Source organism: Salvelinus fontinalis, chromosome 19, assembly GCF_029448725.1.
Source record: "Salvelinus fontinalis isolate EN_2023a chromosome 19, ASM2944872v1, whole genome shotgun sequence".
Taxonomy (NCBI): domain Eukaryota; kingdom Metazoa; phylum Chordata; class Actinopteri; order Salmoniformes; family Salmonidae; genus Salvelinus; species Salvelinus fontinalis.
This window is the reverse complement of record NC_074683.1, coordinates 4,756,923-4,782,451: the sequence shown is the minus strand read 5'-3', so window position 1 is coordinate 4,782,451 and position 25,529 is coordinate 4,756,923. Positions and strand designations below refer to the sequence as shown.

General features: G+C 40.0%; 1 protein-coding gene across 1 annotated transcript; it reads left to right on the top strand.

Moving 5' to 3' along the window:
- Window positions 1-19,773: 19,773 nt before the first annotated feature.
- LOC129816228 (protocadherin-8-like) lies at window positions 19,774-24,506 on the top strand. The gene is made up of 3 exons (XM_055870461.1): window positions 19,774-22,360; window positions 22,466-22,664; window positions 22,905-24,506. The coding sequence occupies exons 1-3, from the start codon at window positions 19,952-19,954 to the stop codon at window positions 23,222-23,224; spliced, it is 2,928 nt and encodes a 975-aa protein (XP_055726436.1). The 5' UTR covers window positions 19,774-19,951; the 3' UTR covers window positions 23,225-24,506.
- Window positions 24,507-25,529: the final 1,023 nt, after the last annotated feature.

The window sequence follows — 25,529 nt, the reverse complement described above, 5'->3', positions numbered from 1 at the left end:
CTAACAATGTATACAAAATGCTTCAGTCTGGTTTTAGACCCCATCATAACACTGAGACTGCACTCGTGAAGGTGGTAAATTATCTTTTAATGGCATCAGACCAAGGCTCTGCACCTGTCCTCGTCCTCCTAGACCTTAGTGCTGCTTTTGATACCATCAATCGCCACATTCTTTTGGAGAGATTTGAAACCCAAATTGGTCGACACGGACAAGTTCTGGCTTGGTTTAGATCTTACCTGTCGGAAAGATATCAGTTTGTCTCTGTGGATGGTTTGTCCTCTGACAAATCAACTGTACATTTGTGTTCCTCAAGGTTACATTTTAGAACCTCTATTGTTTTCACTATATATTTTGCCCCTTGGTGAGGTCATTCAGAAACATAATGTTAACTTTCACTGCTATACGGACGATACACAGCTGTACATTTTGATGAAACATGATGAAACCCCAAAATTGCCCTCCCTAGAAGCCTGTGTTTCAGACATAAGGAAGCGTATGGTGGCAAATGTTTTACTTTTAAACTCGGACAAAACAGAGATGCTAGTTCTATGTCCCTAGAAAAAAAGTAATCTTCTGTTGGATCTGACAATTCATCTTGATGGTTGTACAGTCGTCTCAAATAAAACTGAAGGACTTCTGCGTTACTCTGGACCCCATTCTCTCTTTTGACGAAAATATCAAGACTGTTTCAAGGACAGCTTTTTTCCATCTACGTAACATTGCAAAAATCAGAAACCAGCTGCATTAATTACTGCAGTGCATCTTCTCCTCATGGACTGCACCAGATTTTCCAGTTCTTGCTGTGAGATGTTACCCTGCTCTTCCACCAAGGCACCTGCAAGTTCCCGGACATTTCTGGGGGGAATGGCCCTAGCCCTCCGATCCAACAGGTCCCAGACGTGGCCATGGCAGAACACTGACATTCCTGTCTTGCAGGAAATCACACACAGAATGAGCAGTATGGCTGGTGGCATTGTCATGCTGGAGGGTCATGTCAGGATGAGCCTGCGGGAAGGGTACCAAATGAGGGAGGATGTCTTCCCTGTAACGCACAGCATTGAGATTGCCTGCAATGACAAGCTCAGTCCGATGATGCAGTGACACAGCGCCCCAGACCATAACGGACCCTCCACCTTCAAATCGATCCCGCTCCGGAGTACAGGCCTTGGTGTAACGCTCATTCCTCCCTGACCAAGGCCCTTCTCCCCTGATTGCTCAGTTTGGCCGGGCGGCCAGCTCTACGAAGGGTCGTGGTGGTTCCAACCTTCTTCCATTTAACAATGACGGAGGCCACTGTGTTCTTGAGGACCTTCAATGCTTCAGACAGTTTTTAGTACCCTTCCCAGATCTGTGTCTAAACACAATTCTGTCTCAGAGCTCTACGGGCAATTCCTTCAACCTCACGGCTTGGTTTTTGCTCTGACATGCACTGTCAACAGTGGGACCTTATATAGACAGGTGTGTGCCTTTCCAAATTATGTCCAATCAATTGAATTTACCACAGGTGGACTTCAATTAAGTTGTAGAAACATCTCATGAATGATCAATGTAAACAGGATACACTTGAGCTCAATTTCGAGTCCCATAGCAAAGAGTCTGAATACCTACGTAAATAAGGTATTTCTGTTGTCTGTTTTTTATAAATTTACAAACATTTAGGGAAAAAAAATGTTCTCTGTCATTTTGGGGTATTGTGTGTAGATTGATGAGGACATTTTTATATTTAATCCATTTTAGAATAAGGCTGTAATGTAACAACATGTGGGAAATGTCAAGGGGTCTGAATACTTTCCGAATGCACTGTATGCCAATTCTTTTCAGCCATTTCATTAATATACAGTATGGCAGACGAACAAGTTCTTTACCTTCTCCCTCTCTCCCTATTTGTTCTATCTTTTCTGGAGGATAAAATTGAAATAGTAAGCAGCTTTGTATGGCTTGTTTAAGAAAGAGTGATACTTTCAACAAAGTTTCATTTTCAATTAGTCAGAAATGAGAAGTTGGAATCTACAGTACCAGTCAAAAGTTTGGACAAACATTCAAAGGTTTTTCTTTATTTTTACTATTTTCTACATTGAAGAATAATAGTGAAGACCTCAAAACTATGAAATAACACATATGGATCTCAATTGTGTTGAGGTCGGGGTGATTGTGGAGGCCAGGTCATCTGATGCAGCACTCCATCCCTCCTTGGTCAAATAGCCATTACACAGCATGGAGGTGTGTTTTGGGTCATTGTCCTGTTGAAAAACTAATTATAGTCCCACTAAGCGCAAACCAGATGGGATGGTGTATTGCTGCAGAATGCTGCGCTAACCATGCTGGTTAAGTATGCCTTGAATTCTAAATATATCACAGACAGTATCATCAGCAAAGCTTCCCCACGCCATCACACCTCCTCCATGCTTCAAGGTGGGAACCATACATGCAGAGATCATCCGTTCGCCTACTCTGCGTCTCACAAAGAAATGACGGTTGGAATCAAAATCTCAAATTTGCACTCATCAGTCTGACCAAATAACAGATTTCCAACAGTCTAATGTCCATTGCTCATGTTTCTTGGTCCTAGCAAATCTCTTATCATTGGTGTCCTTTGGTAGTGGTTTCTTTGTAGCAATTTAACCATGAAGGCCTGATTCACGCAGTCTCCTCTGAACAGTTTATGTTGAGATGTGTCTGTTACTTGAACTCTGTGAAGCATTTGTTTGGGCTCCAATCTGAGGTACAGTTCACGGGAATGAACTTATCCTCTGCAGCAGAGGTAACTCTGGGTCTTCCTTTCCTGTGGTGGTCCTCGTGAGAGCCAGTTTCATCATAGCACTTGATGGTTTTTGCCACTGCACTTGAAGAAACTTTCAAAGTTCTTAAAATTTTCCAGATATAAAATATATTTTTGGTTACTATATGATTCCATTTGTGTTATTTCGTAGTTTTGATGTCGTCAGCATTATTCTACAATGTAGAAAATAGTAAAAATAAAGAAATACCCTAGAATGAGTAGGTGTCCAAACTTTTGACTGGTACTGTAAATAAAGGCAAAAGGGAAATGGCTTCCACAAGCCACTGATGCTGACCCTTGAAACATCTACATTTTAAAAAGTCTAATAACTCCATGTAATATAGCCTACACCTTCACAATAAATCCATTATTTATTTCAGGCAGGTCTAAAGAAGCATGACATGAAGAAAATGTAGTCTATTTCAGAAGAACAGAATAGCATACTCTGAGTTGTCCTTATGTTAGGTCCTGATCTGGCTACGTCAAATGACTGTGGGCTACACTAGTGCATTTAGCAGACAAGATTTGCTTAGAATTCCGTGGCATTATTATTATTTTATAGTATGAAGAATACAATTGAACAGCTGAATAGAATAGGAAGGATATTTTCTCCAAATGATTTGAGGAAGTAGGAACATGTGGCTTTTCTGTGTTGAGCGGTTAACAAAGAAATAGGTATTCTTATATGCTTAATTTAGAGTTATTAATATAACTTTAGTTGTTCTAAAAATGTTGGGCTATGTGTTTTGATTTTTATTACATTGTGAGGCTGCATGATGAGACTAATGATGATTTGAAAGACGTCACTTGAAAGGCATGAGCTCTCTTTTTTGCAGGCTGTACACACTACTACATCAGTCACTCATTCACAATTTGACAAGCACTTGATAATGCCTAGAATTTCACGGTGGTATCCCCTTGTGTGGACGTAACGCACCCTAAAACAATCCATGCCTTTTGCAGCCAGTGGCCGTTGTGCCCTTCTCCCTGAGTGCCTCGCACTCCATCACTCGATCGGGTCTTTCTCACAGGCTTCAAGTGAAGATTTCGAGGTGCCAATTCCGAGGTGCATATTGAAGATATTGGAAGAACTCTCCACATTTACTTTTCATCAGAAAACAAGATGAGTAGGCCCCTAACGAACAGCAAAAGCACTAGTCTATGTCAATCTACTATCCCCTGTAGTACAAGGTTGACCTATTCTATTCTGTGCAAGAAATAAATATTCCAAACATAGTCTGGGACAGTTGTGTGATGCGATAGATCCCAAATTAATACAACCACTAGCAGCAACAAAAAAAACGATTAGGCTATTTCTTCTCATTTTAAGCGCAGCAATGCACACATGGTAGTGGGCTATACGCATGAATGTTCCATTAGTGGAAAACACCATTATCAAGAGTGACTGCAAATGCAATTACAGTGTGTATGTAATGCTTTTATTATAAAGGTGCGTTTTTATGGTAAAAATGATCTCCCCCAAACTTAAAACTCACACGCAGCTTATGTATGCCAGTTAGGCAATAAACCCCTTGTAAAGCGGATTAATGTGCTTAATTTTAAGAAGTTATTCAGCCACTTTAGTTGTGATACAAACCTTATTAAAACATATAGGCCTATGGGCCAGGCTACATGAGGTGAGCGACTATGATTCGAAAAAGTCGCAAAAAAAGGGGATGTTTCTCATGCTGGGCATCATTCACAAGTGATAATATATAAATTCACAAGTGATAATATATAAATTCACAAGTGATAATATATAAATTCACAAGTAATAATATATAAATTCACAAGTGATAATATATAAATTCACAAGTGATAATATATAAATTCACAAGTGATAATATATAAATTCACAAGTGATAGGCTAATATTGTTACCCATCAGACTACTCTTGATTTAATCTGTACATATACTAAATAATATATGTGGGTGAAATTGACCATTATGCACCTGTAAACAGGGGCAGCAGGAAAAAATACATGTCATCTTTGCACTTAAATAGCAGGTTTATTTTCATGCCAGCCAGGTAGGACATACTCCTGTTGTAAATATAAGCAATGCTTTTAATATTAGGAAAGTTGAGAAATAAATATAGTAGGCATAACCTATAGAGAGCTAAAATGTTGCGCAACATGAGCTCATGAACTCTCATGAAGTGTTTGATTAGATTTTAAAATACATTTGCATTAATGTCAGAGTGATTGGAGGGACAATAGAGTGCTGAGTACCAGGCAGTTAGCAAGTTTGGTAGGCTACTAATGACCATCAGCTGCATCAGAGCTTGAAGAAGCCTAATTACCGTGACTAAAGAGTCACATGGAATTTGACTGTCTTCATGACTCGTGACCGCGGTAATACGGTCACCGCAACAGCCCTACTCCAAACCAAAAGGTTCAAATTCTGAGAGCATTTACACACACTAAATGTCAGTGTCCCTGGGCACTGTTACTTTATCGTTGGTGTTGTCAGATAAAAATCACACAATTATTGAATTGATTCTGGCCAACTTTTAGCAGTGCAGAAATGTATTCTTGCCAATAAATCTGTGGCCGATCTCATGGCCTGGTGGCGTAGCAGGAAATTCAGATTGCTGGCATCCTGTGGTTTTGGAACACTTCACATGTGACATATCACATCATGTGTGAAAATCATGTTTTTTTCCCAGTAAGGGTACACTAAAGGATCTTTATACCATAAAGATAATTTTAAGTTGCTCTAGATATTACTGTTTACATAAGCAGAATGTGTGATCTTGATGCCTGTTTTTAATTAATAGTTAATTTAATAGTCAAAATAGCCAGGTACATTGTTTGTTGCCTCCACTCATTCGGGATGTACTGTTTCAGTTTAAATGACTCAATATTTTGAACAAAAACGGACTAGTGTAACTAAGGCTGGGAATGTCAATACAATAAATCTAGCAAGGGCAATGATCACAAGTCAGTCATAACGTGGCTAATAGGCTAGCGCACGTGTCAAACACAAGGCCCGCGGGCCAAATAGGACACACAAGAGTGTATAAAGAGTAAACAGTTGAGTCATCTACTTTATAAAATTACAGCCTGATGCACTCGGTGAATTCTTCCTGGGGGTGTATATGAACAGATTTTAATAAGATTTCATGTTGCTAAAACACTGTCAGTTCCACTTTAAAGGATTGAATAAACTGTTTTGCCTAGAGAGCATATCATACTGTAGATAAGATGAATTCAATATACTAGACAACAAAAATTGCCTTTTTCCAGTGTATCTCACACTGCTAAAATTGCAGAAGTGGTCTGTATCCAGTTATAGAAAAGAGATTGTCTCTTAGACATGGTGCACAGACTTATTGCCATGGAGAACAAGGCAGAGGAGAGTCGTCGCCAGTAGTTGTCAATTGTAGTCAGGGCATGGGAGAGAGGCTGAATGCTGAGACAATTAATAGGCACGAGACAAAGTGCTTAGAGAGCTTGTGAGCGACATTGAGCTCTGGCAAAAGAGAGGGAAAGACTACGTTTTTTTCCTCTTCTTGCGTTTTCCCAAGATGAATGGGCTTTTCAGATTTAAGAAAGTGCATGGTTGAAATACAAAGAGAGGCTCATCTATCAATGCTGAATAGTGAGAGGAAATCATATTGCTGTGTCTAAGTGAGGGGGGGGATGTTGGTCACTTATTAGACCCAGGGACAGTTACGCTCAGGGTTTGAAGCGCAAACATCAATCCTCTCTTCTCCCCCTCCAAAGCCCTTGAACCACAGGAGATAATGTCTTCACTGTAAGCTGTGTTTTAAAGATTCTCTCAGAAACCAGCTAACGCGTGTGTTATTGAACATGCAATTACAACACTTTCCTGCAGTCAAATGATCAATTCACCCTCTAGTGTTCTCATGGGTGGAATGTTCATATTTTTCATAATTTCATAATTAATAAGCAAAAATAATAATTACGCCGGAAATCCGGTGTTTCTATGTCAAAAGGTTTTGATATATTTCCGTCTTCTGGCGTGTATATAAAATGTAATATTGGGATGTGTATAAAGTGTAATATTGGGATGTGTATAAAGTGTAATATTGGGATGTGTAGAAAGTGTAATATTGGGATGTGTATAAAGTGTAATATTGGGATGTGTATAAAGTGTAATATTGGGATGTGTAGAAAGTGTAATATTGGGATGTGTATAAAGTGTAATATTGGGATGTGTATAAAGTGTAATATTGGGATGTGTATAAAGTGTAATATTGGGATGTGTAGAAAGTGTAATATTGGGATGTGTAGAAAGTGTAATATTGGGATGTGTAGAAAGTGTAATATTGGGATGCAAACTAAAAATGGAATACATTTAATCTGACATGGTACAGGTGTCTTCTTTAAAAAAAATCAAATCATAACGAAGTGTGTGAGGTGTATACGTTTGTTTGAAGTAGATGGGTTTAAGACTACCAAGAAACACTGTGACCCTGATTTAGCCCACTGCGGTAAAAGGTTAACCAACAATTGGGTTTTCAATCACCTTCATGCTGGCTTGACCAAGCAGCTGGGTCTTTTTAAATGCAATTCGTAGGTTATTTTCAGAAGGGGTGGTTTATTAGGGGCATGGGTATTACAACCAACCATGAGAGTAAATGTGACTTACCACCATTTCACTCTCGGAGCGCACACTTGACGCTCTGGCCGATGACTTGTTTATCTATGGATAACATGAAAACACTGTGTTCAACACCCGTGGAAAATGGCCGGTGTCAGTAAATGTCTGCAAAAAATCGTAAGGAAACTGTAGTCAGTAAATGTACATTTGCAGACGTTTACTGACACCGGCCATATTCAACAGGTGTTGAACACACAAATATTAACGTCAGCTAGGGAGCCAGCGGGCTAATGTTAGCTAGCTAACAGTACACTTTAGCTTAACCCATTGGGGATATCACATTGGGATTTGCATAGGCTTTTAAGGAACTCCTACAATTCTGTAAGCTTCATTAAAGCAACAAAAGGGTTTGTGTTCAACCGTTAGGAGATAACAATTCAACAGAACTGCAAAAATAACTTCCTGAAAGCCACACCTCTACTTTGCTAAACCTCCAGTCTTCTGATCTGACCGACTGGTTAATATATCAATAACCCAGAATCAAAAAAACGAAACAACAACTAAGTGACCAAATGCCTGCAACCTAGCAGTTGGGTCATCCAAACAACCCATATTTTTTTTATAGAATAACACTTTAAAATAAGGCCTTATGAAATACATTGTAACGTGTTAAATAATAACATTTTAATGATAACATATTCACTTAGGATCTAACTTGGTGAAGTCCATAGGACTGAAAATGGATGAACGCAACAAGCATCTATCTGTCACTAACAAATGCAGTCATGGATAGTAACTCTACAATTTACTCGTAAGGCAAGGCACTCTGGAAAATATCCAAATAAAGCTTTATTTAAATCCACACCGTTCAGTGTCTATACGGGTCCACACTTTCAGTGTTAATTTAACACTGGGGAATTTGCTGTGTGTTGCTTTTCGGTAAGGGAACTGAAGACCAGTTTCTCTTCCTTAAAGGGATAGTTCACACAAATTACAAAATGACACATTGGTTTACTTACCCTGTAAGACGTCTATGGACAAGGTATGACAGAAATCCATGCTTTAGATTTTATTTCCCTGACATTGTTTCCAAATCCTAACATTTGTGGCGCAAATCCCAGGTCACTGGACCGATTTTTGGGGGGTTTTGTGCATCATGTCCATATCATCCAAAATAATCTAAAATAGATTCTGAAGCGCATCAAAGTCACATATAGGTTATTTGAACATGATGCACGGAAAATGCTAATATTGGTCCCATGACTTGAATGGGATTTGTGCCACAAATGCATTTGGAAACAGTGCCAGAGAAACTATACCAAAGCATGAATTGCTGTCATACCTTGTCCATAGACTGCTTACAGGGTAAGGAAACCAATATGTAATTATGTAATTTGGGTAAACTATCCCTTTACTACAGTAACTGCAATACAGTAGCACAACCAAAGCCTATTTTTCAGAGCAGATTATCTTCCAGTTCTGGAGTCTGGCAATACAATATCCTCTTCAGTAGTTTTATCCCAGAGTGTGAGACTGTATACTGCCATGTGCTAGGGAAGAAATGGTGTCATGTATAATTAACAAAATCTGCCAGTGATTGTGAACACCTCGTTGACACATTCATTCCACATGAGCTATTACTGATTCTTTTGACTCCAATTTGCATAATTGTACCTCTTCCTGCCGGCTGATGCTCATGCCTCTAATACTGCATTGTTTTTAGCAAAGAAAAAGGGAGAAATTCCAACATTTATCTGTATTGACTATATATATTGACCCTTTTTGCACTAACTATTTTGACTCATTACGTACGCTGCGGCTACTCTTTATTATCTATCATGTCGCCTAGTCACTTTATCCCTACCTATATGTAAATATCTATCTCAATTACCTCATACCCCTGCACATTGACTCGATACCCTGTGTATTTAGCCAAGTTATTGTTACTCATTGTTTATTTATTCCTTGTGTTATTATTTTTCTCTTTGCATTGTTGGGAAGTGCTCATAAGTAAACATTTCACTGTTAGTCTACATCTGTTTGTTTATTTTGTATTACTTTTTACCACTTTTTCTCCCCAGTTGGTAATTACAGTAATGTCCCGTACTCCCATACAGACTTGGGAGAGGCAAAAAGGTCGAGAGCCATGCATCCTCCAAAACAATAGCCTGGCAAGCTGCACTGCTTTTTGACACATTGCTCGCTCAACCAAGTTGCACCAATATTTCAGAGGAATCAACGTACAACTGGTCCCCTTGTCAGCGTGCATGCACCTTACCCGCCACAGAAGTTGCTAGAGCGCAATGGGACAAGGACATGCCGACCAACCAAATCCTCCCCTAACCCGGACGGCACTGGACCAATTGTGTGCCACCTCATGGGTCTCCCGGTCACGGCCTGCAGCAACACAGCCTGGGATCGAACCCGGATCTGTAGTGACGCCGCAAGCACTGAGATGCAGTGCCTTAGACCGCTGCACCATTCGGGAGGCCCCTTACACCTGTTATTTACAAAGCATGTGACAAATAAAATTGGATTTGATCTTTAACCCCTGTGGCAGAAAAAAACTTAATGATGAGAATGTTTCTCCCATCTGTACCATTTTTAAGGCAAGATGGTTTACTAAGATGGCAGTATGCTTACAAGATAAATGTGGATCAAATATTATTCAAATTATGGGTATGTTGCTTTATCTCTTATTCATATTTCAGCTAATTTGGTTACCAGTATGTAAATATGTTATCAGAAAGCTGTATGGCTTGGAACATGACCCAGATGTACAGTATATTCTTTGTTTATGCTGTAAATACAGACTGTAGTGTCAGAGTTCCTGTGCATCTGTAACACTATGGTTTTCCCTCTGAATCGTCATCTCACTCATATATAATAATCACTTTGTTTAACGCTGCTGAGGGACACCTCTAACAGACACCTTGAACATTGGGAGATGGCTCTCAGTGCAAACATAAAGAGAGAGAGAAATGAAATATTCAAGCACTTTATTGTCTCCTGGGTCTTGGAGAAGAATCAATAAAACATCATATCGGCTCCTTTCTGAGTTTATGGTTTTCCGTAGGGTGTGAACCCCTCGTGATGGCACAACCTTCTATTCTCGCACAAAACACAAAAACACCACCAGAGTTTCATTTTGATGTTTGAATTAATCAGTTGAGTTATTTCTGAACAAAAAGTACTGATGTTGCCTTTGGGATCTGTAGCCAATAGGGAATTGATGGCAAGTGTTTAAAAGTTTTTGGTTAATGCATTTCAACACTTAAAATGAGCTCATAGAGAGTCACACAATCTAGGGACCCTCTTATATATGTGGAGTACAAAACCCAGCTAATCGCATTGTATTGCTCTACTACATATTCTCATTAGTTAAATCTCACCCTGTAGAGAATAGCCTAACACTCTCTTCAAAAAGTAACACGGAGACAAATTAAAACACTAAACCTATCATCTGTTCAAGTACATACATTTAAAACCATAACATAACCTAATTGTTGTAACCCTCTTAGAAATGTGTCTAAATGCTGCCAGAATGATGACAATAGGCAATTATGCAGACGAATCAACAGATGTTGATGTTTACTAGGGGAAAACTAAGGACACAGCTGAGAGGAAGGGTAGCATGATCCCATTGTTATGATGTTTCAATAAGACCATAAAGATCCCTATTGGGCCCTATACTTCATCTGAGATGAAATGGCTTAATATTATTATGTAGAATCTTCATTTGAGCCAGTTTGCTACAGCAGGAAAATAATCCCGCAGCAACAGGAAATGTGAATTATTATGTGATGTAATAATTCACATTTGATGTACAGTACCAGTCAAATGTTTGGACACCTACTCATTCAAGGGTTTTTCTTAATTTTTTACTATATTCTACATTGTAGAATAATAGTGAAGACATCAAAACTATGAAATAACACACATGGAATTATGTAGTGACCCAAAAAAGTATTAAACAAATCAAAATATATTTTATATTTGAGATTCTTCAAAGTATCCACCCTTTGCCTTGATGACAGCTTTTTCTCCTAACAGGAAATCTGTATGGCGGCCATTTTATTACAATGCTTGACTGACAGGCTTCCCAGACTGCCGCAAATCTTTCAAATGTTTCTTATGGTATCTAGTATTAGTTTACTAAATTTGAATCATAAAATGGAACAGTTATTTCACTTATCCGCTGGGCTGTTGGAGCTTTAATCAGTCCAGTTGAGCTCCAACGCCATGTGATTTGCCTTTGATTTCTAATCTTTGTAAAAGATTGAGAAGCTAAGTGCCTTCCACAAATGCAGAAAATCATGGTATTTCTTCAAGCATGTTATGGACCAAAGGGATTAGTGAACTTAAAATACAAAGGCATCCGCTGAAACTGAATGACTGACCCATGGTTGACTGACATGCTTCCTCGTCTGTCTCCAATGTTTAAAATGTTCCTCAATGTATCTAGTATTAGTGTACCACGTTTTATACTTATATGATCTTGGGTATATTTGGTTCTTCTCTGCTGTTCTACAATGGGAGATATTTTCTTGCTTTAAAGAATTCAGAAGTCAATTATTTACACTTTTTAAAGCAAGAATGTCAATATCCGAGTTGTCTTTTCTTCACTGGCGCTGCCCCCACCATGTCAGAGCCTCATCCCATGCCCTGCCATAGGACTGCCCTGCCTCTGCCAGTGTAGCCATATGGGTGCTTCACTTAGACTAAAGTTAATCTTTATTTACCAGATGTTATGTATTTGCATTAATGTAAATATATGTGAAAGATGCCCCAAGTAGTCACACATGTTCTTCAGAATAATGCAGCATTTACTCTTTGGTTGCTCTTTAAGTTTATTTTATGGCAACCCACCTTACATTGATATTAGCACTGCACTTTATGGTAACAAGGTAATTGGTTTACAGATTTGATCCCCCTGTTGCAGTAGAACTTTCCTGCAATGGAACATTTTAAACTTCTAGTGTATTTGAGGGATAAAAAGGCTTCTGAAGTTTGTAATTTCCACTTAGATATTTAAGACTTCATTTTTCCTTAAGAAAAATATATACAGTACCAGTCAAAAGTTTGGACACACCTACTCATTCAAGGGTTTTTCTTTATTTTCACTATTTTCAAAAGGACTTTGTAATGTTACCTGCCCACTAAATAAATCCCATAGACAACAATTATAATCATAAAATACTCTTAAGACCTTCATGGGGGTTTTATTGAGGTCCTTTTGACCATAGTCCAGTGGCTACGGGAAATAAATGGTGGACTTTGTGATAGAGCCACCAAATTTCACACACAGCTGGGGCATCTCAAAATAAGTATTTTTGGCTATAGTGCTGTTGCAGATTTTGTGCATTATCCCCCTGGCTGCCATTCCCAATATGGCTGCCAACCAGCTGCATGGGGGCCAAATTGGACTAGATTCACTTGGCCTCATCTCCATAAATAATTGTTACGTACAGCCCAATGATGGCTTTAAATTATTGGGGGGGTCTAGAAAACACAATAAAATGGCAAAAAAATGCATATATACATATCCTTTATCATAATAATGATCCCAGGAAACCTGCCCTGTACAAAGGAATGTATTATGTCCAGCAGAGAGACATGCAACTCATTTTAACAAAATACTTTTATGATGAGACGTTTCAGCCTCTAAACAAAGTAATCGAAAGTCTAAATGATGATGTCTAGCTATAGTGCCATTTCAGATGTAACCTGTTATACTCAGTCGTGTAGTGCTACTTTTTTTAGATGCCGGATCGCAAAAGTAAATAAATGACATAAAATTAAATAAATTACAATTTCTCAATCAACGTTGCACTGTAGCCTGTTGAATAATATCACATGCATAAAACACATCAACCAAATGCAATGTCTGCCTATGCCCACACATTGACTTGAATGAATGTATTTTTTTAATACCCCCAGACACCAAATAAGGCCTACATAATTTCAAAATAGGCCATCATCACTGTCAATTGTGAATAATAATTCTTCTCGTTTTTTACGGGTGAAATGTCCGAGCTGCATCTGAATGCCGACCATAACCGTTCTCACTCATTCTCATGAGATTATGCATTTATATCTTCTGGAGTGATGTGAGTAAATAGTCTCTGAGCGGATTTCAGAGCAGATGGTAGTAACAAGCTACACACTAGCCTACCTGTATTGTTTCCATCAGAGCACATTTATCCTATGGCGCTCGCTGTTTCGTTTTGGCTGCATCATGAGACATTTTTTTTTTTTTACCATTCAGCACAATCATCCTTAAAGCTCATAAGAAATTACATGGTGTTTTTGCTATTGTATGCAAGCTGAATGTAGAATAGTAATTAAAAATTAATAAAGTGATCTTGCGAGATATTGATTGGTCGCTCTGGTGCGCTCCGGCAGCACTACACTCGTAATTAAACTCAGTTTTTCAAAATGACCACCAAACAGCTCCATAGTGCCATGTTGGACAGGCTTGACATGGTCATATCTCCATAAATAATTGGTACATACAGCCCAATGATGGCTTAAAATGTTTGGCCCAAGTATGCCATATATGAATCGTTTAGATATTTTGTCAAAGTGGTGAAAAAGTGCGAAAGAAATTACCAAAATGACTGATTCTTGAACATACTTTCATCCTCATTTTCCATATTTTCCATTGAGACACTTAAAAGTGTCAAATAGATGTTCCTTAGTGTTAAATACTGCCAATCTAAGTAACATAATAAAAAAATCCCCATCACAATATGTCAGTTGGCCTTCTGCATCTGCGGTGGAAGGTGGCCGAGCTACAGCGGTGTTTGTCAGACTAAGAGACGTCCCAAAAATCCGTCTTCTCATGAACACGTCTGTAGCATTCAAAGAGTTTGGCCTACAAACTAATATGACCACTCTCATTTTTCTCTACGACCCCCACAAGCCCCACGTGACTCGTCTGAAGTCTGTAACGCTGATGTGCCAATTTCTGTCAGTAGCGTCCGAATCATTTGGACTACAAACTAATATGACCCCGCTATGAAAAGGGGAGACTCTAATGAACACGGCGGTGTTCTTCTATGATGGCCTTGCTCTACGACCTCCACAAGTGTCACTGGACTTGTCTGAAGGTAAAGGTTCAAAAGGTAAAAAAATTAAAAATAAAATATCTAAATGATCCATGGTATGACCATCTTAAAACAATTCCATATGCTAGCTTAGTACTCCCCCACCCCCCTGCCCAATGGCTTAGACTTTTAAAAGTTAAAGTCTACATATGTTAACTTAGTACCCCTAAAAAAGCTAAATATTTTCTAATTGCTGAAAATCCCCGAGAGGCGAAGGTCGAGTCATGCATCCTCAAAAACATGACCCGACAAACCCTGCTTCTTAACACTTGCTCGCTTAACCCGGAAGCCAGCTGCACCAATGTGTCGGAGGAAACACCATTCAACTGATGACCGAAGTCAGCCTGCAGTCGCTAGAGCGCAATAACCCAAGTAAAGCCCCCTCCAGCCAAGCTCTCCCCTAACCCGGAATGACACTGGGACAATTGTGCACCGCCCTATGGGACTCCCGGTCGCGGCCGGTAATGACAAAGCCTGGGATTGAACCCCAGGCTGTAGTGATGCCGTAACACTGTGATGCAGTGCCTTAGACAGCTGAGCCACTCGAGCCCCCCCACAAACATTGTAAGCCATCATTGGGCTGCACGTACCAATATGATTCCTGCCCAATTAGACCCAATGTAGCTGGTTGGGGGTCATTTTGGAAAACTGGTCTTTCATAGTATAATATCTCATTAATTCTGCAATGACACTATAGCTAGACATCTTTATGTAGTAGTTTACTCAATGTGTATTTATTCAAAGGTCTCATCATCAAGGGTTACCTATCTATGTGCTGGACATAATACATTCCAATGGGATTTTACCTAAAGTGACGTGTCCAGGGCAGGTTTGCTGTCACATTTCTTAAAATTGACACAAAACAGAATATTACATTATACAGTTGAAGTTGAAAGTTTACATACACTTAGGTTGGAGTTATTAAAACTAGTTTTTCAACCACTCCACAAATTTCTTGTTAACAAACTATAGTTTTGGCAAGTCGGTTAGGACATATACTTTGCGCATGACACAAGTAATTATTTCAACAACTGTTTACAGATGGATTATTTCACTTATAATTCACTGTATCACAATTCTAGTGAGTCAGAATTTTACATACACTAAGTTGACTGCGCCTTTAAACAGCTTGGAAAATTCCAGAAAATGATTTCATGGCTTTAGAAGCTTCTGATAGGCTTATTGACATCATTTGAGTCAATCGGAGGTGTACCTGTGGATGTATTTCAAGGCCTACCTTCAAACTCAGTGCCTCTTTGCTTGACATCATGGGCAAATCATAAGAAATCAGGCAAGACCTCAGAAAACAAATTGTAGACCTCCACAAGTCTGGCTCATCCTTGGGAGCAATTTCCAAATGCCTGAAGGTACCACGTTCATCTATACAAACAATAGTATGCAAGTATAAACACCATTGGACCACGCAGCCATCATACCGCTCAGGAAGGAGATGCGTTCTGTCTCGTCGAGATGAACGTACTTTGGTGCGAAAAGTGCAAATCAATCCCAGAACAACAGCAAAGGACCTTGTGAAGATGCTGGAGGAAACAGGTACAAAATGATCTATATCCACAGTAAAACGAGTCCTATATCAACATAACCTGAAAGGCCACTCAGCAAGGAAGAAGCCACTGCTCCAAAACCGCCATAAACAAGCGAGACTACGGTTTGCAACTGCACATGGGGACAAAGATTGTACTTTTTGGAGAAATGTCCTCTGGTCTGATGAAACAAAAAATTGAACCGTTTGGCCATAATGACCATCGTTATGTTTGGAGGAAAACGGGGGAGGCTTGCAAGCGTGAAGCACGGGGGTGGCAGAACCATGTTGTGGGGGTGCTTTGCTGCAGGAGGGACTGGTGCACTTCACAAAATAGATGGCATCATGAGGGAAGAAAATAAGGTGGATATATTGAAGCAACATCTCAAGACATCAGTCAGGAAGTTAAAGCTTGGTCGCAAATGGTCTTCCAAATTGTCACGCCCTGAACATAGTAAGCTGTTTTTCTCTGTGTTGGTTGGGGCGTGATGGTGACTTGGGTGGGTTATCTAGGTGAATTTGTATGTCTATGGTGGCCTAATATGGTTCCCAATCAGAGGTAGCTGTTTATCGTTGTCTCTGTTTGGAGATCATATTTAGGCAGCCATTTCCCTTTTGTGTTTGTGGGATCTTGTCTATGTTTAGTTGCCTGTCTGCACTATTTGTATAGCTTCACGTTTCGTCCATTGATTTTGTTGTTTTTGTTGTTTTTGTTAAGTGTTCATTCATTAAAAGAGAATGTACGCATACCACGCTGCGCCTTGGTCTCACTCTCCCGACGAACGTGACACAAATTAACAATGACCCCTAGCATACTTCCAAAGTTGTGGCAAAATGGCTTAAGGACAACAAAGTCAAGGTATTGGATTCGCCATCACAAAGCCCTGACCTCAATTCTATAGAAATGTGTGGGCAGAACTGAAAAAGCTTGTGCGAGCAAAGAAGCCTACAAACTTGACTCAGTTACACCAGCCCTGTCAGGAGGAATGGGCCAAAATTCACCCAACTTATTGTGGGAAGCTCGTGGAAGGCTACCCAAAACATTTGACCCAAATTAAACAATTTAAAGGCAATGCTACCAAATACTAATTGAGTGTATGTAGACTTCTGACCCACTGGGAATGTGATGAAATAAATAAAAGATGAAATAAATCATTCTCTCTACTATTATTCTGACATTTCACATTCTTAAAATAAAGTGCTGATCCTAACTGACCTAATACAGGGCATTTTTAATACGACTAAATGTCAGGAAACGTGAAGAACTGAGTTTAAATGTATTTGGCTAAGGTGTATGTAAACTCCGACTTCAACTGTAGGTAACATTACAAAGTCATTTTTATATTGTTTGGAATGATTTTACTCTATTGTTTTCAAACAGGAAATCTGAATGGCAGACATTTTATTAAAACATGCTTGAGAAAAAAAACGAAATCCGCACAAAAGCTCTGACGAAGGCCTTGAGGCTGATACGTAAAGCTTATTAAAGAGCAGTGATACTAGCAAGAGCAGTGTGCGGGTTTCTTATTTTTTTCTCCTCTTATTCAATTGTTACCATGCACCTGCAAAAATGATAACTCAGATGTTAATTTGGAATATTAAAACATGCTTCCCAGCCTGCCTCCAATTTGTTAAATGTTTCTTACGTTATCTAGTATTAGTGTACCATGTTTAATACTTGTATCATAAAATGGAACAATCTTGGGTATATTTGGTTACTTTACACTGGACTAAAATGGGAGAACTCTACATCTATAATAAAATGGAACAATTATTTAACCTATCCGCTGGACTACTGGAGCATTAATCAGTCCAGTTGAGCTCCAACGCTGTGATATTTACCTCTGATTTCTAACCTTTGTAAAAGACTGAGAAGCTAAGTGCCTTCCACAAACGCAGACTATCATGGTATGGCTTCAGGCATGTTATGGACCAAAGTAATTAGCAAACAACGCAAAGGCATCCCCTGAAACTGAAAGAGTTTACAATCCCATTAAAAATGGAATTGTGTCTGTGGGCCAACTGTAAATTTTAAACCCATATCTTCCCTGAAACAGTCCTCCTCTGCTATACCTCTTTTCTCTGTCTTGTGGAATCCATTTAAGGCCATGAAAGATTTGCCCCCTAACTTCCACAGAAATAACACTTTCATACAAATAAATCACAGCATTAAGCATAAAATGTTATCATGGGCCAATGGAGCCCATGCCACGCCGTTATCTCACAACTCAGAAAGTATTCTCTGTACTTTTATGGAAAAATGTCATGCAGTGAATGGCAGACAGTTCCAACGTTTCAATTCTATGCTAACTGAGAACTGAAGTTGAATAAGGTGCTGCTACTTAGAGGTTTCAAGATGGTATTTTGTTTTAATGATAACCCCCCCCCTTCAAAAAAAAGACTGTTTGAGTGAACTGATCAATTAGGACAAAAGTTGAAATTCTCTGTTGAATAAGTCATTGTGCATTGTAAGCATATGAGAATGTTGGGTGATTTTTATTTTCACCCTTTGTTCTTGCTGTGTATCATTTGCTATCTACAAGAGATACAAGTTGCAAGTCAGCAGTACAGTACTGGTGCCATAAGACGGATGTAATTCATCAGGTTACCATACAGCACGAAAACAAGCATGCAGTATGTTACTTTATTGCTTTGTATTGTTTAAATAGTCACACACACATGTAACGGATGTGAAATGGCTAGCTAGTTAGCGGGTACGCGCTAATAGCGTTTCAATCAGTTACGTCACTTGCTCTGAAACCTAGAACTAGTGTTGCCCCTTGCTCTGCAAGGGCCGCGGCTTTTGTGGAGCGATGGGTAACGACGCTTCGTGGCCGACCGTTGTTGATGTGTGCAGAGGGTCCCTGGTTCGCGCCCGTGTCGGGGCGAGGGGACGGTTTAAAGTTATACTGTTACATTGATGCTGTTGACCCGGATCACTGGTTGCTGCGGAAAAGGAGGAGGTTGAAAGGGGGTTGAGTGTAACGGATGTGAAATGGCTAGCTAGTTAGCGGGTACGTGCTAATAGCGTTTCAATCAGTTACGTCACTTGCTCTGAAACCTAGAAGTAGTGTTGCCCCTTGCTCTGCAAGGGCCGCGGCTTTTGTGGAGCAATGGGTAACGACGCTTCGTGGGTGTCAGTTGTTGTTGGTTCGCGCCCGAGGGGCGAGGGGACGTACTAAAGTCGGGGCGAGGGGACGTACTAAAGTTATACTGTTACACACACACACACACACACACACTCATAACCTGGCCCATGTAAATTGATCCATCCTGACCTATAACTTCCACATATCTTCCTTCTTACACACCCATAGTTGACCCACAGTTTAGCTGAATACCTCAAAGCCAATCTTCATCTCTCGTCTCCTTTTATTTACCCTTTATTTATTTTTTATTTTTATTTTTTAAAAACCACAAAACCTATTAGAGGAACGTGTAGAATAGATGACAACAACAACAGAAATCATTAGCAATGCAATTGTATCGTAATAAACACATAACAACAAATACAATATCAACCAAAGACAGTTGCAATCAGATGATACAAACCAATGCATGAAACTTGACTCCAAGCAGAGCATATCCTTTCTTTTTTGCTGCTTTAGCTCTATGTACATTGAAAACAGGCTTAGAGGTCTTTCATGAGGGCTATTTTTAATTCTAAAGCGGAGGATTGGTCACACTTCGTCTCATTAGCATGCGGAGCTGTATAAACCTCCTCGCCACTGCAGGATTTGGAGCTGTGTGGAAGGCGGCAGGCAACAAGCGCGCCTGCTTGACTGGCTGCAGCGCGCAATGAACAACGGACTTTCAGCACAGTTCAGAGAAGATGCTGTTGTTGCTGTAGACGGCAGGCATTTTCACCAGGTGGGTGAAGTGATCAAATCTGTTGAGTGAAAGTGAAACGGCTTGGCTCTGTTAATAACAAACAAACCCATCGCGGCCTTGAACATGATGTGTGGCATTTTAACAGGTTGGCATGGGTGGTTTTTTGGATTACAAATGTTATGTTTTTCACTGGCTGAGTCTGAGGGAAATCCTCTGAAATACCAGACCAATGAGGAGGGAAGTCCAGGAACAGTGATCGGTAACCTGGCCAAGGACATGTCCTTGAGTCCCTCTTTTGGCTCCAATACTAATTTCAGGATGATGAAACAATTCAACGATTCTTTTATCCGGGTGAGAGAAAGCGACGGGGAGCTTTCTGTTGGGGAGAGGATTGACAGAGAGAGAATCTGCAGGCACACTTTACAGTGTCTCATCACTTTTGATGTTGTCAGTTTTTCAAAAGAGAGGTACAAATTGATCCATGTCGAGGTGGAGGTAAAAGACATCAATGATAACTCTCCGGAGTTTCCAAACAAGGAATCTACAGTTGAGATCTCTGAAAATGCCGATGTGGGGTTCCGTATTCATTTGGACCCAGCCGAGGACGCAGATATCGGTTCAAACTACATCCAAAGCTATCAAATTTCTGTCAACAGTCATTTTTCAATTGATGTGCTTTTGAGAGCAGATGGGGTTAAATATGCGGAGTTGGTGCTAATGAAAGAGCTAGACAGAGAGACTCAGTCATCTTATGCGGTGGAGCTTATTGCCACAGACGGAGGAAACCCTTATAGGTCGGGTTCAACGAAAATAACAATTAAAGTGACAGACTTTAATGACAACCGTCCTGTTTTTGACCAGAATAATTTCTCTGTAACTTTGCCTGAGAACGCACAGGTTGGATTCGTTTTATTGGACTTAAATGCAGTTGATCCAGATGAGGGTTTAAATGGAGAGGTGGGCTATGGGTTCGGAAAACAGGTTTCTGCAGAAATCAGAGAACTTTTCGAAGTCGACAGTAAATCCGGGCGCGTGAGGCTTAAGAACCCAGTGGATTTTGAGACCAAGAAAACATATGAATTAGACGTGCAGGCGACTGATCTAGGATCTAACCCGACCCCCGCCGTCTGTAAAATAATAATTCATATCAAAGACGTTAATGACAATGCCCCAGAAATCAGTATTACGCCAATGACCTCCATCTCAACAGGCATCGCATATATCAGCGAGACAGCAGACAAGGACAGCCTAGTGGCGCTGATCAGCACCTCGGACAGGGACTCGGGCGTCAATAGCCAGGTCCACTGCACTTTATATGGGCACGATCATTTCAAACTTCAACAGGCTTATGAGGACAGCTACATGATTGTCACCGCAGCATTCCTAGACAGGGAGAAGATTAGTGAGTACAATTTAACAGTGATGGCTGAAGATTTTGGGTCACCTCCATTGAGAAAAATCACACAATACACCATCAGGCTAAGCGACGAGAATGACAACGCCCCACACTTTACTAAGCCTATCTATGAAGTTTCTGTGGTGGAAAATAATGCACCAGGGGCATATATAACCACGGTTGAAGCCAGAGATGCAGACTTGGGAACTAATGGCAAAATTACATACAGACTTTTAGACAGTGTTATAATGGGATCACCTGTCAACACGTTTGTATCTATAAATGCAATCTCTGGTTCAATATATGCACTGAGAAGCTTCAACTATGAAGTCATGAAACATCTGGAGGTACACATCCAGGCAAGCGATGAGGGGTCACCCCAGCTTCAGAGCAGTGCCATCATCATTCTAAAAATATTGGATCAGAATGACAACGCTCCGTCTATCATAGAGCCCATCCTTATTAAGGGATCAGCTGAGATTTTCCTGCCCAAAGACGCACCTGCAGGTTATGTTGTCACCCAGATAAAGGCCACGGATGCTGAAGAAGGCATTAACGCGCAGATGTCCTACAAAATCACTGAGGGGGGACACTTGGGTTTCTCTATCAATAAGGTTACTGGGAAGTTACATGTGACTCATGAGCTGAACTATGATCTGTCTGAAACACTGAGAGTCCTAGTGGCTGTCAATGACAATGGGACACCTTCTCTGACCTCCACAGCCACTATACATCTCACTCTCATTGAAGGCACTCCTCCCAGTGTTCCTGCTATGGTCCAAAACGACAGTGTGGAGGTCTTTGAATGGGACATAGCCATTATCATAGTCCTATCAGGGAGCTGCTCCCTCCTCTTGCTAGCCATCATCTTAATCACTACCACCTGCAGTCGACGCAAACGGGAGAAGAGAGAGGCGGGATACAGTGAAAATGAAGACATGCCACATGTGGAGAAGGGGGAGAGCAGACAAATTGATTCATTGATCACCAACCACAAAAGCAATGTGTTTGATGTGCACCCTTTTCCTGAGAAAGCACCGTTGGCCTCAAGCAACACAATAAAAACAGCCCCTGACGATGGAAGACAAGAAAAAGAGTGTGTCTTTGACAACAGAATAATGGAGGGTAAATTGGAGGTATGTAATTGTGGCTCGCTGTATGGAATTGCTGTCAATTGTTTTGTTGTTGGTTTTTCCATCTCAACTAATATGTGTGTGTGTATTGTGTTTGCTTCTTCACAGGGTTATTCGACACTGCCTGGCTATAGGAAAGAAACTCTCAGACCCATAACCATATGGAAGGGTAATTCATTCACAACCATCTCTGCGAGAGATCCTCAGTTCAGTGGAAAGGACAGTGGGAAAGGAGACAGTGACTTTAACGACAGCGATTCTGACATCAGTGGAGATGGCCACAAAAAAGACTCTCCACCGATAAACAGTAAGGACTACTAATCAATCACAGGATGTTAATGTGATTTCAGACACAATGATATGTCACAATGATGACACATTATTAAAAAATCCATGAAAGGCATTATTCTCTGTGATGTTCTCAAGGTCTTTATGGCAAGATATTAAATGATAATGTTGTATCATAAAATGAAGGCTATAATACCCCAACATTTGCAGCATGGTTCATCAAGGTCTAACTGTTTTGGCTGGTGTGTTGTTTCCACAGGTCTCTGGGCCTGCACCAGTGAGTGTAAAATCCTAGGCCACTCAGACCGATGCTGGAGCCCCTCTGCCACTAGAGCCAATACTAGCCTCTCCCATGGACCACACCTCTCAACCTTCTCCAAGACAGCCTCTCTGCCGCGAAACACTCTGCAAAGAGACGCCTACTACCAACAGGCTCACCTACCCAAAATCAATGGTCTGCAAAGTGTCTATGAAAAAGTCCAGCACCAAGAATTGGATTATATTCTGGTTTGTCCACCAACACCAGCCAGGATACTAGAGACTGATGAGATATCCCTCCCAGAGTATGGACAGTCCTAAAAGATCTGGACAATGAACAATAATCAAAGCTCATCTGGGTCGTTCCACAAATTAGGTGCCTTTTGAGTTGTGGAACTTGATGCAAAAAAACGTTTGATTTCACCTTATTCTTACATTCTGTCATAAAGAGCACATGTTTAACTTAATAAAAAAACACATTTACCCATCTCAAGAGGTTGAATGATAAAAAAGACTACAGTAAGTGCCTATTAAGTGACAAATAAATGAACAGGCTTGACTGTAAAATGGCTGCCGATTTCATCTTAAATTAGCTATAAATCCCCTTGTGATGGGGAATGGATGCTTGGTGTGTGCAACAGGAGGGGCAATTGAATGCAAGCTTCACAAAAAAAATGTAATTGTAAAAAAATGGCTAGCCTGTCTATCTATGGGTAACAGGTTTGACGTGTTATGCTCGACCCACTCACTTTTCCACCACAAAACACCAGAAAAGGGCCAAAAAGATTAAAACCAGCTTACATGCTTTTACACTTTCATTTGACTATTAAATGTTCAAAATACTTAAAAAAATAAACAATTTGGGAAAGGAATAGTTTCACCATATTAAAACGAGAGTTCAGTTCACGTAACAGGGCTGACCTTTTTTAATCTTAAAATAAATCCCTATTCACATGAAATAAATAATAATCTTCAGAAATGACTTTGTATAAGCAACAAAATAACTAGGGCTTTACAATGATGGTGAAAACTTGGAGCAATGTTGGGGTTAAGTGGGTTAAAATTTTACCAGAAGACACAGAGGATGCTTAGAGGGACATGTAAAAATGCTTTATTTGATTTTCCATGTGGTATAAATTAAAGTGCACTTCATTTAATATAACAGGATTTTAAAATTGACATCTGCACAATTTCTACTTAAAATATCAAAGGGACGCAAAAGACACAAATTTTGTGGAACGACCCATCTAATGAGTATTATGCATCTTTATATACTGTATAGCCTATTGTTTCAATGTTAGTGTTAAAGTAAGTGTTTATGTCTTCAGTCTCCTTATATGCTGTATGACTGTTTATTGTATTATGTGTAATATGCAAGATTTTGTACATTAAGAATATATTTTTCATAATGATTCAATGTAAACTACAATTTTATTATGAACTTTGAAGAGCATGTTTGACATTTTAATATTTAATAGGCATGACCATTGGACCTTTTGGCTAAACAGGCCCTTGGTCAAGTGGAAAACAATCAGTATCAAATATGACCATGTTTGTAGTAGATTTTGTCACTACGTTGCAGAAATAAATATTCAAAATCAAATGATTGTTCTGTATGTGAAAAAACACAACTTGAAAATACAGTGTGGTTCCGTACATACTTTTTTTTATTGAGCGGGAACTTTGCTCATATAGCCTAGCACAAAAGGCAATAGCATGCCTGATAGCAACATTTTAGAAACATTTACTGATTATAACTATACTATGTTGCTTAACTTCATCCAAAATAGATAAGGCAGGATTTCAACAGAGGTGGCTACATGAAAAGCTAAATTACCAACATGACATGCCTGCTGCATGGTATTGCACCTTGCCTTATACGTCTCAGAGGCAATGTGTAGCCTATCCTCATCAGAAAATATTTATAAAGCACACAGAATAACCTCAATTAGCCAGCTCAGTGCTTCCCTAAAGTTACCCTTGAGGGCTAATGCATACGCTCAGCACAGGATCATACTTGAAACAGTGACATAGGCCAAATAGTGTTTCAAGCAAGTAAATCATGTACAAGACTACATCACATTTGCATACCCATTATGCATTGCTAATGGGACAGTCAAAATCACTTCACCTCTCTGATTGGCTATTTGCTTACCAATCGTCCTGTAAGAGATTGTGTGAACCAGCCTCTACCTGTTTCTAAGCAACTGTGGCCGTTCACATCCAAATCCCTCGAGGTCTCAGGTCCACTTTCTCACTTAGTCATGATTAGGAGCACACAGACAAGGAGATGATGGCTCTAGTTATCACCTCTGAGGGAGCAGGATGGCCATAGGGACTGGCCAGTCATCTAATCACATGAACTTCCAATCTACGATTTTGGAGACTGACACATTCTTCTGAATCACAATAAGCCATGTCTGATTAGAAGGCCAAAAGAAGACCAATCTCTGACAGCATCGGGGTAGCCCCAATCATTTAACTACAATGTAATGATGAGAGGCCAGCTTGGGCTGCTTGAACCAGCTATCTGGTTGTAACAAATCAAAGTTATTACCTCCTGTGCCACAAAGGTTACCTCTTGGCAGAAGCTGTGGTAAAGTTCACCAGTGATCCTGAACTTCTT

Coding starts and splice junctions, on each gene's coding strand:
- LOC129816228 (XM_055870461.1), top strand. CDS start 19,952: ATGATGTGTGGCATTTTAACAGGTTGGCATGGGTGGTTTTTTGGATTA. Junction 22,361..22,465: donor TAATGGAGGGTAAATTGGAG/GTATGTAATTGT, acceptor GCTTCTTCACAG/GGTTATTCGACACTGCCTGG. Junction 22,665..22,904: donor AGACTCTCCACCGATAAACA/GTAAGGACTACT, acceptor TTGTTTCCACAG/GTCTCTGGGCCTGCACCAGT.